General features: G+C 39.4%; 1 protein-coding gene across 4 annotated transcripts in view; it reads right to left on the bottom strand.

Moving 5' to 3' along the window:
• Positions 1-18,414, bottom strand: part of MET (MET proto-oncogene, receptor tyrosine kinase) — a 96,530-nt gene that overhangs the window by 52,243 nt on the left and 25,873 nt on the right. For all 4 annotated transcript variants that reach the window (XM_083698920.1, XM_083698917.1, XM_083698919.1 and 1 more), the window contains exons 2-3: positions 16,867-18,087; positions 2,659-2,850 (exon numbers count right to left, since the gene is read on the bottom strand). In XM_083698920.1, coding sequence (XP_083555046.1) covers positions 2,659-2,850; positions 16,867-18,072 — 1,398 coding nt within the window. In that variant the 5' untranslated portion in view covers positions 18,073-18,087. The remainder of the gene's footprint in view (positions 1-2,658; positions 2,851-16,866; positions 18,088-18,414) is intronic.

The following is an 18,414-nucleotide window of genomic DNA, read 5'->3' as shown; positions in this document are numbered from 1 at the left end:
AAGTGGTAGAGTTGTGTATCTTGTCAGTGGCTATACCACTCCATTATGCTACCAGTAAGGGCTTGGGATTACTCTACCTAAAGGAAACTTAAACATGGAGTTCTGTGAATTTTGGCTGAACTTTGTACACAACCATTGTTTCCAATAACTATATTGGTTCAGTTGCCTCATTTCCTGCTGTTCAGAAGCAAAGAAGCACTCCTTTCTACCTGCTAGCCACATAAAATGAAATTTCAATACACTTAGCTTTGGCCAGATGATGCCAATCATTTATGAGTTTCTAAACCGAGTGTTGGGACATTAGATTTGTTCAGTGATGTAACTGTTCTAATAATCTGATGTAAGGCAATGCTCCATCCCAGGAAAATTAAAGACATTCTAATAATTGTGGAAACCTCCCTTTTCCCTTCTCATCTGCTAAAACTTAGGGATTTTGATAACAAACATGCTTGACACTATTTCCCAGGAAACTATTTGCATAATTAAAAGAGGAAACTAATTTAAATAGACCTTGCATTCTAAATTTGCTGTATATCCTGTAAACACAACATTTCTGCAACTCTCCAACTCCTTTTAAAAAGAAGGTATTTCAAGGAAATATATATATTAACAGCATTTTGATGTATATGTGGTTACTAGGCATTAATGGCAGGCTATGTGTTCTGTACTGTTGAACATGTCAGCTCTTGGGCTGTGCAACGAGAAGAAAGGGGGAAGGCTCTGTGGGTTACTGCAATATGATACTAAAGATAACTTGCTCTGTAACTCAACCCAGCCTAATTCAGGGGATGTGACTATTTCTACTAATGGCACAATGTATTTTATACAATCACATTCCTTTTGCTCCCTTGGCTGGCCTTACAAAAGGAAACGTGTTCTGGAAGCATTGTCCTACATTTTTTTTTAATGTTTCATGTGATGGGGGGCAAAATGCTGAGTGAAACGATCTGGCATAAGAAATGAATGAATAATATGGCCATTATAAAGCAGAAACATCTAACTACTTGTACTCCTATCAAAAACACTCTATGTTGAAGCACAAAAATTTGCAGAAGGCTAAGAGGAACTTGCAAAAAGAAACAATTTTGCTATTACTAACATTTTCCTTATAGCCAAGCCTTTGCTATTTTCCTCACCTCAAGGTTTCAGAAACTCTGAAAATGAAATTCAAGCTCTCTTTTGCTACTGGCCTAGATATTTGCATGAAATAAGTGAGTACCATCATAGAATGTTTTTTCTGGAGGGGGGGAGAAACAGGTCGGAAATATCTGAAAGACCATCTCCTTCCCTAAAGACCCTCTTGGGTGCTGAAATCGGCAGAGGGGGCCCTTCCAGCACTAAGGAGATACTGATCTATTTATAAGAGGCAGCTTTATGACCCAGCAGCAAAGGCACTGGCTGCTGAAATGAACAGATCAGTGCTACGCAAGGTGGTGGTCCCTATTGGCTGTTTCTCCATAGCAGCTCCACCACAGCACAGGTTGAGTGGGTTTATTTAGGGATCAAATATGTCACTGGTTCCTGACACATGGGTGGGTGTGGGGTGAGAAGACTGCTGGTTCAACATCAGATAGCTTAAGAAGCACTGGAGTAGATGATGATAATAACTATATAAACAATACAGACAAAATAAAGTCATCACCCTATACGAAATGAATTACTGGTTATAAATTGAGTGAGAAAGACTTAAGAGAAGGAAAAAGAAAAGCATACATAATAGCAGTAGCAGATTAAAACAGCTGAGCAGCATTCTCAACATCTCCAGTTAAAGCAGTGTTTCCCAAACTTGGGTCTCCAGCTGTATTTGGACTACAACTCCCATCATCCCTAGCTAGCAGAACCAGTGGTCAGGGATGATGGGAGCTGCAGTCCAAAAACAGCTGGAGACCCAAGTTTGGGAAACACTGAGTTAAAGCATTGGGGGAGTACAGCCACTACAAGGCTAGATGCATCAATGATTCCACTCAATGTAATAACCCTAGGGAACAAAAAAAAATAAATAGATTTTTTTAAAACTATCAATCCTTTATTGATTAAAAGATTTGCATGTCTATACAAACATTATGTACTATCTCTTAACAGGTTAAAAAGAGAGAGAAAATTATCGAAAATAGAAAATTTGTTTCTTATCAGCATAATCCTTCTCATTATACTGTTTGATATAACATTCTTCTTTACACAGTTTTCCATTGTAAAATATCATTTCTTTCTGCTTTGTATACATTCCTTTGATCTTTTTCTTTACAAATATCACTCAATTTCTGCTAATATGGAGTTATTTGTACAATAAAGTTTTACGTAATTCTTAAATATTATCCATTCTCTAGTTGTTTTTTTGTTTCGATATTCCTCTAACTGATCCCGTCAGTTTTGCTAATTGTAGATATTCTAACGTAACCCTAGGGAACAAATCTAACATGGAGGGAGATCAAGGTGTCAGAGAAAGCAACTCAGAAACCCTAGCATCAAGATTTGATTCCACTTTGTTTTCTTCTAATTCCCATTTAACCTATATCTATGTATTCTTTTGACATTCATTTACATTGTCTTTCATTCCCAGTAAAATGAAGCTTCCCTCCCTTCCCTTCCATCCCTTGACCCTTACCGCACAGGGTGAAGTTCAAGTAAGAAGGAAAAATCACAATCAATATTCCTTACCTGAATGAAGCGGCCTTCAGATGTGCCTAGATTTGCTATGGTAAGCACCCCTTGGGTGAAGACAGATATAGATGTCAACAAGACTGTGCTGAACTGCTCATCAAATAAGTCAACCCGCTGCAAAGGTATTGTAACCTCCACCCGATACTCATCATCCTGTGCTCCACAATAGGTGGTGTTTCTTGAAAATGTCTGTAAGGAAAGTAGAAACGTGTTCAGCAAGTGACACGGGAGATGTACACACAACCCTATTGCCAGAAAGGAAAAGTCACTTTAAAAGTTGGCAACTGTTTTCTTACATCTTTGCATCATCATACAATATACAACAAGTACGCAAAACAAGAAAAGGATTTTTTTCTTACAGAAGCATCTCTTACACCATGGGTAGGCAAATTAAGCCCCGAGGGCCGGATCCAGCCCAATCACCTTCTAAATCCGGCCCGTGGATGGTCCAGGAATCAGCATGTTTTTACATGAATAGAACGTGCCCTTTTATTTAAAATGCATCTCTGGGTTATTTGTGGGGCCTGCCTGGTGTTTTTACATGAGTAGATATAGTCTCGCCCGCCACAAGGTCTGAGGGACAGTGGACAGGCCCCCTGCTGAAAAAGTTTGCTGACCCCTGTTTACACCAATTACATTTATTCTCATTCTCATTTTATTTTCATCCTGTCATTTCCAATATACCATTTTCTGCTTAAACTGAAGTATTTTGCATTCACACACCCCATGGAGAAGTTTATGCACACCTTACGTAGCAGATTTAAAAACCCCAACACTGATGGTTTTATTTTATTTTAATTTTTTAAAATGAAAGTGTGGTTTCTATGGCTTCTTATTAGAAAATGTCTGCAGATGGCAAATGATGTCATTAGACCTAGACATTTGCTTTTAAAAGAGAAAAGGTGTTGCTTTTGTCACCTAAAATCCTTCAGCCCAGGCAAAAATGCTGTAAGAACTGTGTGTTGTTCACAGTTTCTAATAATTATTACCGTTGCACCCTAATTGAACTTGTCTCTGCATTTTGAACTGCTTTAATTTTCCTCTGTAGATCTGGCAGTAGGGGATCAGGCCTTGATGGCAGTTAGCCATTGATTGGCTGCTCCTAGGTAAATTTTTAAAATTCTGTTTAGGCCAGATTTCCCTCAAACACCTCTGGACTTGTTCTTTGCCATGTTGAGTTGCAACCTTGCATTGTCTTCCAACCCATTAGTTTTACCTTAGTCCCTTTGGTTCAAGTTTCCATTTGTCCTTCTGTAATACAGTGGTACCTTGGGTTACAGATGCTTCAGGTTAGAGAAGCTTCAGATTACAAACTCCATTAACCAGGAAGTGGTTGCTCCAGGTTAAGAACTTTACCCCAGGATAAGAACGGAAATCACGCGCCTGCGGCGCAGTGGCAACAAGAGACCCCATTAGCGAAAGCACGCCTCAGGTTAAGAACCATTTCAGGTGGATCTCTGTAACGAATTAAGTTCTTAACCCAAGGCATCACTGTATATAAGTATTTGATAATCTGAGTGTATGAGTGTTAACTGTTCAGGTTGTGTTCTCAATAAAGCTGAAGACTGATTTACGTGAAAGTGTGGCTTGGATGAGGGCTTAGTTGACTCAAAAAACACATAACGTAACATATTGAATATGGAGCAATTACATATTGGGCTATATGAACTACTATATTACAGTATTGCCTGGCAAGTCCAATTCCCTTCTGTAGCAATAACATATTCAAATGTATTATTTGTACATGTCTATTATACTTTAAATTACATGAAACTCAGAGGGTCTTAGGGTCCCAAGAGGCAAAAATAGATAGAGAAACTAAGTAAATTTAATTAGGCTGAGAATATTTTGGTGTCCCATTGTTTAAAATTTATACTTGCCAATGCAATTTTGTATCGTCATAACTATTACCAAAAATAGATTGTTCATTTTGAATCTTCTAATTCCCTGAGAGAAAATGCATGTATTCCTTTTGTGGGGAATTGCTCCCAGTACAATGTACTTAGAGAAACAGGATATCTATGTTGTATTGACAGTTCAATGATAATCTGTCAACTGAAAATTCAGTTACTATTGATGCTTCATCTTCTATATCAGATAATAAATATGGGCCATTTAGATGTCAATAAGCAATTTAATATGGCTTATTGTAGGTTACTATTGCATAATATTAAATGGAGCGATACGCAGTGAGAATAGACACAATAAAATATGGTTGTCTTCTAGAATCAATACTTTGCTGTTTTTTTTCTTCATTGTTCAACATTAACTTTAAGGTTTTTTAAAAAAAATTAAAGGTAGATTATGTCATGACTGACTGCGTATTGAAATAGTAACGGAGATGTGTCCTTTGATTTCTGCAAAAGGCCTTTAAGTAACAAGCCAAAAAAAGGATAATAAAAATGTTGTCATTTTTAAATCAAATTTTTAAAATGTTAATTTCCATCAACCTTACTTCACCTTGTCAAGAGTGCAAGGTGACATCAGATCATCAGGAGGCTAGAGATAAATCTATCGAACTATTTGCTATATTTTTGCAATAGTTTTTGGATTCAGCAACATTGTGTATTGGACTAAGACATATTGTTACCTATTATTTTGGGTTCAACCACTTTTAACTTCCTCCTGCTACATTTCTCATTACTGAAATACAAAGGCAAGTTGCACAAAAAAGTGTTCAAGCATTATGCTTACATGCTATAGTAAGATTTCTAACAACAACATCCAAAAATGAAACCAAGGCACAGAACCCTTGAGATTTAATAATATTTAACATTGGTATAGAGAGACGGCAAGAGCTGTTCGACAATGGAACGGACTACCTGGGAAAGTAACGGACTCTCCGTCACTGGAGGTTTTTAAACAGAGGGTGGATGGCCATCTGCCAGGAATTATTTAGCTGTGATTCCTGAATTGCAGGGGTTTGTACTAGATGATCCTTGGGGTCACTTTCAACCCCACAGTTCTATGACTCTACATATTATTATTGTTGTTTTCTTTCTTGGAAATTGTTAGAAATCTTAATAGAGAAAAACATCATTAAAACAACAACAATTTTTTAAAATGCAGCTACCTCTAACTCCTAAAGGCCAAAAATCTATTTATATACTGTATAATCTTATCAGGTAGCCCAGGCATAGGCAAACTCAGCCCTCCAGATGTTTTGGGACTACAACTCCCATCATCCCTAGCTAACAGGACCAGTGGTCAGGGATTATGGGAGTTGTAGTCCCAAAACATCTGGAGGGCTGAGTTTGCCTATGTCTGAGGTAGCCAATCTGGATAATTGTGTTACTAAATTTTTAAGAGGCACCTCTGACTTTAACTCTTAAGGACATAGTTTAGCTTGCCTCACCACACCTCTAACTCACTAAATTACTATTTACTTGGCTGACAATATGGAAAAATGTCATTATCTCTGGATTAAATGCTCATATATCTGACGCCAGATTCCAGTGACAAATCTCACAAATATTGTAGCTCAGCAAGAGCCCTATTGGTATGTGACTGGTCATTTCAACTTTCTTCCATGTACATGAGTGAAAGTACAAAGTCTATTTGTGACTCATTCGGTGGGGGGGGTGTATCTGATGTACATCAGAATTGGAATGCGATGAGGTTTAGGCAATAATTTAATCCATGTCCGAACTTAGTGTGAAGTCAAATTGTATCTTGCTTGCTCATACAGTAATTTGTGGCTAGTTGGAGTAACTCTGTACCATGATGTGGGTCTTTTGTTTTGTTTTTTTTTAAAAACCAAACACTTGTGGAGCTGTGGTGGAACAACCAAGTGTGCTCTCTCTGCTGATTCTAAGCTCTGAGAGAGTATGTAGGGAAAGAGGTGACGATCTCTCAGATATTTGGGGCCCAAGTCATTTGTTTATATAGGTCTTTATATACCACTAAATTGCAAAACATATCAAAGCAGCATCTACTTTCTGGAAACAGACCTGGAGGTAGGAACTGAACCGCTGAAGTACTATGTCTCCATCCTTGAGTCACTGCAGAAGGATACGATTGTATCCTTGAATGAAGGGTGGCATATAAATTTAACAATTAATAAATATATGAAAAAGTATCAAAAGCCACTGAGAGGTTAATGAACTTGAGCAGAGTCACACTCCCTCCTTCTCTCTCCCTTCGCATGTCATCGAAGGCACCTTTAGTGTTATGACTAGACCGAAAGTTGGACTGATATGGATCCAGATAGTTAACCTCCACCAAGCTTGCCTGAAGCTGGACCAACAATACCATATTGAGCACATTGCCCCATAAAGAGATGTTTGCAACTGGGCAATAGTCGATTCACACACATCCAGGTCTAGGAAGGCCCTCTTAAGGAGGGGATGAATGACCACCACCTCCTCTTTCAAGGTAGAGATGGTAACTTGCCCTCCTCCAATGAATCGCTGATCACTCCGTGGACACACCCAGTCAATCCTTTATAGCTAGCTTTAGGAAGTAGTCAAGATGGTCAAGGGGCAAGAGGTGGCTGCCCTCTTCAGACAGCTTGTCTATGATCTCAGACTGCAGTAATCAAAACGGATCACATGGAACAGGCAGTGCAGAAGAACTGTACCTATCATATAGCTATAATGGGAGGACTAATTCTCATCATAGATTCAAGCTGGAATCTGACATTTCAGTTAGTTACAGAAAGTGGAGTTTGACACTTTGCTGAAATCGACTTTCTACTGGTGATCAATCCATAGTTGTTGGGGGGTTTATGATAATTCAATGCAGTTTGGAATTTTGGATGTGTTTGGATTTGTATACTATAGGTGGTATTTGGGTGTATTTGAACCTGATGAAAACAGCTACAAATTTTTATCCTAAGTAACTTGGCCTGCACAAATTCGACCTGTTGGCTTAATAGCATACATTTTATATTGTGATAAAGAAAAGTTATATGAACCCCATGACAATATATATATATATATATATATATATGCAGGTTTTGGTGTCCTCGGGTGTCTTCCCGTGTAAAAGTTGGGGTGTCTAGGCGACGTTTCGACGAGGTCTCACTCGTCATCTTCAGGCTGGTGCTTTCGGCTTCTTGTTACTGGAACAGAGCGGGATCTCAATGTTTGAGTTCCTATAAATACTGTAGAGGGGGTGTGGTGTCTAGCCTCCAATGTTCTGGGCAGAGAGGAAGTTCCCAGGCTAGTGTGCCTTTTCTTCTTTTGTTCCTTAATTACTTGAGAGATACCTTGAGTGATTTCTTGAGTGATATCCTGAGTACCACTTAGGTGGGTCATTAGGTGTGGATTAGTTGCTAAAGTCTTTGTGTCTTGACCTCTTGAACTTTGTGAAGAGTTTTCCTGAGAAGGTGGCTGTATTGCACTTAGTTGTGCTTTGGCTTGGCTTCGTGTATAGGGGCGAGCTGTGGTTTTGTGGCTTGTGTCAGCCAGATCTGTGTAGGGATTGCAGGGGGGTGCAGCATCCGGAGGTGCCACCATGGATTGGCTACTGGATGGTGTCAGTAATTCATCTGTGGAGAGGGTCTGGGTTTGGGTCTGGTGTGGTTGATTGGTGTTGGCGTTCTGTGTGCCTCTGGATCTGGTGTCAGTTTTTGTGGGGAGGGCTAATTTCCAGATGTCTGGCAAGCGGGATGTGTCGTCACGCTTGTTCATGTTGTGAGGGTGTTTCTCTATCTCGATGGCTTCCATGATTATGACACAAAGACTTTAGCAACTAATCCACACCTAATGACCCACCTAAGTGGTACTCAGGATATCACTCAAGAAATCACTCAAGGTATCTCTCAAGTAATTAAGGAACAAAAGAAGAAAAGGCACACTAGCCTGGGAACTTCCTCTCTGCCCAGAACATTGGAGGCTAGACACCACACCCCCTCTACAGTATTTATAGGAACTCAAACATTGAGATCCCGCTCTGTTCCAGTAACAAGAAGCCGAAAGCACCAGCCTGAAGATGACGAGTGAGACCTCGTCGAAACGTCGCCTAGACACCCCAACTTTTACACGGGAAGACACCCGAGGACACCAAAACCTGCATTCCTGTACCCGTGAAAATCTACGAAAGCATATATATATATATATATATATATATATATATATATATAGGCAAGCTTAACTGACAGGTTGTATCCAACAATGTTGTCCCAGTAGTGCAAGGGCTTCCACCTGTGAAATGGACTTCCTCTCTTCTCCCCCCAGATTTGAGGTACCTTGGGCTAGTCAGCACTCTCAGCCTAAGGTTACTCAGAGAGTTTTGTGGCTAAGCAGAGATTTGAATCCAGGTTTCTATGTCCCAATCCAACATTCTAACCACTATACTACATAGGATGAAATCTATGAACATTTATGTTTATATCAAATCAATAGGAGTGCCTGGAAAATGCTGGGCCCAATTTCAGTAGATATCTAAATATCAGACATCCAAAGTCATTCAAATCAATGGAAACAATTGTTCAAAAGTCAAAAGAAATAGCAGTAATAAGAAACATTAGCTATGAATTTAGCATTCTACATTTCCAGAAACTCCAATACTAATTTACGGATAAAGCGAGGGTGGGGAACGATTATGCTAGTGGTGCATTACGTAACGTAAAAAGAGACAAATGTTGATGTAATTAGCTAATACAAATTAAAAACATCGCACATTTCCTTTTCGGAGATCATTCATGGTATTATTCACTTTTGGTATTGATTACCACTGCATCAGTTCTTGTAATCTGTTTAGTACATTAGCACTAAGTAAATAGTATTGATTCAGATACACATATAATGCATCCATGCAATCTTTGTATTTTGTCCATTTCCTTTGCATTAAGTTTCAAGATAGCACAAGCATAAAAGCTGCTAGCTGTTATAAAATCTAAAAGTATTTATGTGAGGTTGTAAAGGTAAAGGGACTCCTGACAGTTAGGTCCAGTCGCGGAGGACTCTGGGGTTGTGGCGTTCACCTACTTTACTGGCCGAGGGAGCCGGCGTACAGCTTCCGGGTCATGTGGCCAGCATGACTAAGCCGCTTCTGGCGAACAAGAGCAGCGCACGGAAATGCCGCTTACCTTCCCACCGGAGCGGTACCTATTTATCTACTGATGTGCTTTTGAACTGCTAGGTTGGCAGGAGCAGGAACTGAACAACGGGAGCTCATCCTGTCGCGGGAATTTGAACCGCCGACCTTCGGGTCGGCAAGCCCTAGGCTCTGTGGTTTAGACCACAGCACCACCCGCGTCCCTTATGTGAGGTAGTACTTAGGATCAAACAAGTGCTTTTATCAATACAAGTTTCTGGAAATATTTAAATTGTAGCTTAGACAACAATAGTATTTGATGGAATGCATGAAAGAGCTATTGGCCTACAGATCCTTTATGCAACTGGCAGGTCTCTGGCTGTCATTGTTGGGGGAGCTCTACAAGTTGGCTCCTTTCTTGTGTTCCAGTAACATGCGAGCTACTGCATACTGCAACATGGGGGGGGGGGGGGAGACAGGTGGGGAAGCAGTTCTGCTTTCCCACACATACATACAGGCCCAACTGCTACAGAATGTGAAGATTTTCAAGCCTCACATAACTCATTTGGCAAAATTAGTATATAGATCACAGCATGTTAGAATATGTTGCTGCATGCCCATTTCTGGTATTTTGGCAGATTCCGGCTAAGGGAAGCAGAAGGAACAGAAAGCAAAGTTAATCTCTAAGGCATACAGCAATTGTAAGTGCTTACAAGTTGCTTGCAGCCAAGTAGTACCAACCACACTTCTTACACCCACCACAGTCAACCTAACAAACCAGACTACAACTGTGTCAGAGTCATAGAGTCAGAAGGGACCCCCAGGGTCATCTGGTCCAACCCCCTGCTTTGCAGGAAACTCAGCTAAAGCATCCATGACAGATGACTATCCTACCTCTGTTTAAAAACCTCCAATGAAGAAGAGTCCGAATCTTCTGAGGGAGTTTTTCACAAATGAAGAACAAAAACTAATGATGATGCCATCCCCATTACTTGTACATAATAAATAAGTTTGACATATAACCAGTTCAGTTAAATTCTTTTGTTCCATTTGTTGATATAAAAACACATTTATTTTGAAACTTTGTGTTGTACTGTTTTGTGCAATGCTGCAAAAGCATGAAAAAATGGGGGAAATAATATGTATTTACTCAAAAGTATTATATTTTGTATCTATTTGTAATGTTCAATCCGTTTACTTAAGGTGAGTGTCTGTTTAAAACAAGTCACATAGCTACTCACAATCAAAAGATGTGATACTTTTAATCCTGCCAAAAAATTGTACTAAAAAAAGAGATTATAGTTACAGAGCTTTGAAGCAGTTATTTGTCTCTATTTTATTAAATATTACTAGACATATCCAGGGGACAACAAATCAATAAATGTCTTTGCGGTTTCCTGGTGGAAGGCTGTAATTATTTTCTCCCATTACAAAATAAGCATAACTCATTTCCCCTCATCTATCATCTTTTGTAAAGAAATATCACTGTGTGTTTATTTCACTGTCTCCCTTGATTTCATTTCAGGGGGCCTCTTGCCTTCATTTCACACTCCTAAATCTTTTCTTTCTCTATTTGCATCTTCATTTGACATTGATAGTGACCAGTTTATCATGCAATGGCAGAATGATAGAGTGTGGCAAAAAGTCAGTAAGATAAAAGTTCTTCTAGGTGCTATGCATAGTGGGTTTTGTTGCTGTTTTTTGAATCATAGTTTATGCCACATGTCTTGAAATATTTCAACTGTTTTGTACTGGATAAAACTGCAAGAACTAGCATCCTCAATCTGATTACTTCATGCTGAAAATGACTAAAATTGAATCTGTGCCCAGTCCACTGTATTCATTTCCCCACCAGGAGTGTGGCAAATAAAATGCCAGAGAAATTATAAGCTTCCAGGCTTATTTGCTAACCATGTTCTAGTATCAATGAAACTAAAGGTGGTTTTGTTTCTTTAACCTTTCCCCGGTATTGTTTGAATCTTTATCTTCTTCTTATTGAAGTTAAAATAAGAACTAGCAAAAGAGCAAAATCAGTAGACTGGATCCAGAACTAAGTATACATAACAGGAGTGGCAGAAGCTAATTTTTCCAGCCTGCCTCCCCACTGCAGTGCCCCCGCCCAAAAATATTCCACCAAGGGTTGTGGCTCCTTAACCTAAAGAGTATTTCTCCCACTTATGTTCCCACTGAAATTGATAGGGACTGCATAGAAAAGTGTTCTTGGTAGATTAAAACTAGTGTTTACAACAAAAAGCATAATCCCAAAATCTAATGTCTGTTTTTAATGGATTTCAAATGTCTGGTGGCAGTATTGTTATATACAGTAGTTCACATGTGGTGAAAGGGTGTGTGTTGCAGTATTATTAATTGTAGATGTATTGTTGTTTTGAGGTAATGTTGAACCTCGAACTTCACTGACAGGGGAGCTAGCCAAGTATGGGGGTAAACCCTTTTGGACTACTGTTATACCTCGGTTCGCAAATGGCTTAGTTGTCGAACAAATTGGCTCCTAAATGCCAAAAACTAGGAAATAAGTGTTCCGGTTTTTGAACTTTTTTTGAAAGCCAAATGTCCAACATGGCTTCCGCTTGAATGCAGAAAACTCCCGCAGCCAATCGGAAGCGGTTTCGGAACAGCCAACAGAAATGGTTGGCTGCCATCATTTGACACCAGTATAGAATTACTGAGATATTCCAGGTTTAGTGAAGGCTTCTCACCGCTCCTCCTCCTAAAGAAGCATCAATCATATCCATGGCTCAATTACCTCCCTTGGGCCAATGTGTAAAAGGCCCTGAAGCACTTAAAAAGCTTCACTGGACAACATGCAGAGGACACAATGAAGGTGAAAAATAAATACAGTGGTACTTCGGGTTAAGAAATTAATTCGTTCTAGAGGTCCGTTCTTAACCTGAAACTGTTCTTAACCTGAGGTACCACTTTAGCTAATGAGGCCTCCCGCTACCGCCACGCCGCCGCCGCATGATTTCTGCTCTCATCCTGAAGCAAAGTTCTTAACCCGAGGTACTATTTCTGGGTTAGCGGAGTCTGTAACTTGAAGCGTCTGTAACCTGAAACTTCTGTAACCCGAGGTACCACTGTACCTTTTTGCTGCCTTGACTGCTTATGAGTAGGCTTCAACATGAGCACACAGCAATGTTCTGACTGCATTTGTTGGGGCAGAGGCAGATTTAGGAGATGTAAGTGGTCCTGCACTGGGTGCTGAGCTGAGAGGGTGATGCAGCAGGAACTGCAACAATGACAAACAACCGAAGGCAAGAGTGGGGTTGTTGTTTTTTGCAAAGCCCACTTCATAGCAATCAGCTCCAGGGATTTGTTCCAACAAATACTGTGCACAGTGCAACATAGGGACTATAGACCCACTCTATACAAAGCAGTAATTAAGTATCCCAAGACCAATTTAAGTCTACCTGTATGTTAGCAACAATTTAGCATGAAGGTGTTTAATGAGTTAGATTTCAGAAAACCTGCAATGCATTTTTTCTAAGATTTCTAATAAAAAGTATTTACAACACTTGTTTCTCTGAGGTAAAAATGAGGAATAAATACACACATTCCCCCCCCCCCAATTACTACTAGGAGCATATATTCATTTTATTTCCTCCATAGTTCATCTTATCAGTGTTATTCATCAAAAGCCTGCTCAGTGATTTCATATCTTATGGCATTTATTGAAATTGTGCATTTTGCTCAGATAATCAAACCATCAGCTTTCCTAATATATTCATATGCAAAACACTGGCAGAATCTGAAAAGTATACTCAAGCAAGCAACATTTTTCTGATCAGTTGAAACTGGCCAATGATTTCATCAATATTTTAATGAAATACTTTGGTGGGGAATACTATTAAATTGATCTGAAAGAGTTAAAAGATTTAAAAACAACATCCAGATTAAAAGAAAAAGGAGAGGCCAAACACTAATATGTTGCTACGGACGAAAACTGTTCTAAACACTTCTTTCTAGAATGAAAAATGAGTAAAGGAAATTAAACTTCAAGATGAAGAAGAATTTTGTTCCAAATACCAGAGGGAAAGGGCAAGAGGTGACTATGCAATATTTTATTTACTTATGTTATTTAACAAAATCTATATACTGCTTGATTGCAATAACCCCTCTAAGCAATTTACAATCGCCACATTACAAATATTCCTGAGAAGTGCAAAGAATATATATTTTTATAGCGCATTTTAGGGGCCACCAGGTGAAAGCCACAAATAACTATAGCTAAAGAGCTTCATTCATTCTCAGTGAGACTGACCTTAAATTAAAGTACTGTACTTTGGGCATAGCAGGTTTTTGATTAAGCTGGTAAGTTTGAAAAATGAATGAAAACACTTTATTTTAAAATGTCTTAGTTTGGTATTGGTAAGCTCTAGAGAGGACTTTCTAAAAAGCCTAGTTTTGTGTCCTAAGCACATTCTTAGACAAGCTGATAACTAATGGTTTTTGTCCAGCAAAAATCAACAAAAGCATCCATATATTGTTTTCTAATGCAAAGCTTGTTGCTTGCTTTTCACTTTTTCTGAGTCTTAGAGCTCAGAATACACAAATAATGAACAGAGTTCATTTTTCCATAATCCAATTTACATTCTGTGGGGACAGTTCTGTGAAACATATCCATTTGCAGAAGTGAACTGGTGAGATTTCCTTGCCTATTGGACACACACACACACACACACACACACACACACACTCCAGTGCCTGCAACTACCGGTAACTATTTGATTAAACAAGCATGTACTTGAAAAGCTGCAAAAATAATGTGCAAAAAGTTTTTATACAGTGCTAAAGTCCCTTATTTCAGGTACTTCTATGATGGAGAGAGGCTACAATATTCATTTCTTAGTGCTGCAATAATGAGGGCTGAGAGGTGGGGTACAGGAAGTATTGGTATTATTTTGATAGAAGTTGCTAAATCTTCCTGAAAACAATGTTGTCAATTTAACAAACAAAACTATGTGATTTAGCTACATTGTGCAAAAGGCTGGTGTCAGAATACAGTGTCTGTGAAATCTTGTTAAACCCAGACATGCTTATAAACTCCTGCAAGTTTTGTTTTAAACTAAATTAGTAGCCCAACACCAGGAAGTTATGTTTTGAAAAAAGGTGGTTATGCCTTTTGTCAACTTGAACTTTCACTGATCTAATTCTCACACACCACCTGATGTTAACTAAACAACCAGATTCCTAAACACACAGTTCTTCCTACTAGCTAGAAAACTGATGTTGCAACAGCTAGAATTTCTGATTGCTCAGGTAATTGTAAAGTGGTCTGCAATATATTTTCTCTGGATATTGAACTGCTGCAGACAAATATGCAACACATAAATTATCCATGAAATATTTGGGAAAATTTGAGTTTTTGTTCAAAAAAATGAAAAAAAGAGATAAGTTTGCATTGCACTTATAAAATGCACACACAAAGACAAGTTGAGCCTTTAAGGTGTGGGATGACATCAACATGAAAAATACTACATCACTTCATTGGCAGTGCTGGCAGCTGCAGAGGAATGAGGTAATGTTGCCAAGGCTTATGCCAGTGAAAATTTAAGGCTACACTCCTAGGCACACTTACTAGGGTGTAAGCCCCATTGAACACAGTGCCGCTTCTGGAGGAAGCATGCACTGCACTGCAAGTTTGTAACTGGGTGCATTGCTTCAGAGCTTAAATGTTTGCTGGGCCACATAAAAGTGGATATGATGAACATGCCTCTTTAAAGAACTCTTTTTGACTGGTAAAGCCATCAAAATCAATTAAATTTTATTATACAGCCGCAGACCCATTAAAATGAAGCACAAAAATCATACAAACATAAAAGAAAATATATGGCGCTTATATAAAATAGTAAGAGAATAATAAGCCATTTACAGTGATTATTTTTGAACTGTAAAATCATAGGTTGTTTGGAGCTAGGGTTTCTGAAGAATTGCCTTCATCCAACTGCCCATATACAGACACACTCAACCCAAGGCCCTGCTCCAGATGTGTTTCCTTTCAGTGGTTAGGCTGGCCGCTCTGGAGACAAAACCTTTTCTGCACTGGTGCCGCAGCAGTGGTGTTCTCTCAGGCAAATTTGCTTGGAGCTATGATTGCCATAGGGACGCGGGTGGCGCTGTGGGTTAAACCACAGAGCCTAGGACTTGCCGATCAGAAGGTCGGTGGTTTGAATTCCCACGATGGGGTGAGCTCCTATTGCTTGGTCCCTGCTCCTGCCAACCTAGCAGTTCGAAAGCACATCAAATAATAGGTACCTTCTCTGGCGGGAAGGTAAACAGCGTTTCCATGCACTGCTCTGGTTCACCAGAAGCGGCTTAGTCATGCTGGCCACATGACCCGGAAGCTGTACGCCAACTCTTTCGGCCAGTAAAGCGAAATGAGTGCTGCAACCCCAGAGTCGGCCACGACTGGACCTAATGGTCAGGGGTCCCTTTACCCTTACCCTTTACTATGATTGCCAGTGGTTTTAGACCACTGATCAAGTCTGTTCTTTTCTAACAGCAGTTAACATCAAATGGCCAGAACTGTTTTCCTACTGGTAGCTTTAGTTTCACTTATTTGCCTTAATGAAGTGATGGCCAAACCTGGTCCTCCAACTGTTTGAGGACTACAACTCCTATCATCCCTAGCTAACAGGACCAGTGGTCAGGGATGATGGGAATTGTAGTCCCAAAAACAGCTGGGGGGCCAAGTTTGGCCATCACTGCCTTAATGGATTCAGGTTTGTTGTCGCTATTTAATAGTCTTTTAATTTTTGTATTTTAAAGCCACCCTGAAGCCTATTTCAATAGAAAGGTTGAATAAAAATCTAACAAATAAATCACAGTGCAAAGTATGTGCTTGTCTTCAATGAATCCAGGCTTTTCTTCAAGTGATCTTTATTTCTAATAGATGCTGTATCCTCTTAAGCCTCTCCAGTGACCTCTATATTCAATTTACAGGAACCGCTTCTTACAAAGATGAATCATCTCTGGTAGTGACCAGCACTAATTGTTATTTATTTAGACAGACAGCTTAAACAATTTGAAATAATTGGCCCTGGACTTCAGCCAAAAAAATGGTAGCCCTAAAAAACACACACACTACTAACAATGGAAATCAATGGGGCTATGCACTGAATAATGGAACGCACAATATAAATGAGACTAGGGATGGGTGGGATAATTAGCTGATTTAAGTAACTAATTCGTACCATGCTCACTTACCCTGCTCAAGCAGTACTTGCTGTCCTTTCTGTACAGATGCTGAAGACATTTCATGTTTTGTTGGTCTACAATCTTGCCAAAGAACTCGTTGATGGTTTTGATGGAGATTGCACAGACAGCAGATTTATGAGTTGGTTCCACAGAGTCTGGTTTACTTTGAGCAAATACACCATAAAGAATATCTTGGTTGACATCGATTCGCATTTCCGAGGCTAAGTCTGCACCTGGTTTACCAACATACGCAGCTTGCAAGAGATTTAATACCTCATTCGACCGCTTGGTTGACCTCTTCCTCCGTTTCTCAGTGAAAATGCACTCAAGAGGCATTTCCATGTATGAATGCAACACGGACTCAAAAGAGCAGAACCGTATGATCCTTGTGTGAAAAGCCTGAGAATCTATAGATTCTCTCTGGACAGTGAGGAAGTACACAAAGTGGTCTTTTTCAAATGCATGGATGTACTTAATAGGGTAGGAATTTCTGAATTCTGGAAGTACATCAATGTAAGAGTAAGCAGTGAGAAACTCAAAACCGTCCAGGGTTTCTTTTAATCTCCGAACAGATAGCGAATGGAGCGAATGGTCCTGCCGAGATGAATTATTGATAGTATTTCCAACATAGAAGTAGACAAATCTTTCCTTTTCTGTTACCAGAACTTTGGTTCCTAAAGGGCTTACAACACAGTCAGGACACTGGTCTGATTCCTCATCCATCCTTTTAGAATACATGCAGTAGACCTCCTTTCCAATGTCAGCAGGATTATCAGGATGAATGACATGGCGCTGACAAGTTCCTTTTCCAACGCTGCCACAACTGATTAGCTGGCCTTCGTAGTATGTTTCTAGGAATAGAGCCATGTTGATGTTATCCTTCCAGATGCTATCAGATTGGTTTACTTTAGGCTTACATTCTTTACAGGGAGCACAATCTGGGTTCTCCAGAACGGGCCCAGTCTTGTACTCAAATATGTTGTGAAGGCTTTCATTGAAGACATAGATTTTATTGACCGCTCCCCCATAGATGTTGTGCTTATATAGAACTATATTTTGTATCGGGGTTTCTGCAGTGAAATTAGGAAGTTGGTATTTGACATTCAGATTGATCTCCGGCCTTGATGCTGCCTCTTTACATTTACCTTTGCTCCTCTGTACCAATATCAACAGAAATAAGATAATCCTGGAGGCAGAAGTAGCAGGATTCTTCATTACTGCAGATTTGTCCTGTCAAAAAAACATTTAGGAAGTCAGTATATTAATAAATCACAGAACGAATTATCAATCAGCAAAAGGAAATGTGCACCTAAGTTGTATAAGACTTTAGCTGTTCTATCAGAAGGCAACACCATGAGATGCAAACAATAGCAAGGTGGTGACCAAAAATTGAATATAAATGATGAAAAGCAGCAACAAGAGGAAGCCCTTCTGATAATGAATGTTCAAGTTCCTTTATCCTTGAAACATGCTACTTTACACATATAAATAGATAGAGAGATAGATAGATGATAAATAGATAGTTAAAGCTAATTATGTCATATACAAGGAACTTAA

This window comes from Podarcis gaigeae (assembly GCF_964106915.1).
Source record: "Podarcis gaigeae genome assembly, chromosome: 10".
Taxonomy (NCBI): Eukaryota; Metazoa; Chordata; class Lepidosauria; order Squamata; family Lacertidae; genus Podarcis; species Podarcis gaigeae.
The sequence above is the reverse complement of the archived record's forward strand: the minus strand, read 5'-3'. Positions and strand labels throughout refer to the sequence as shown.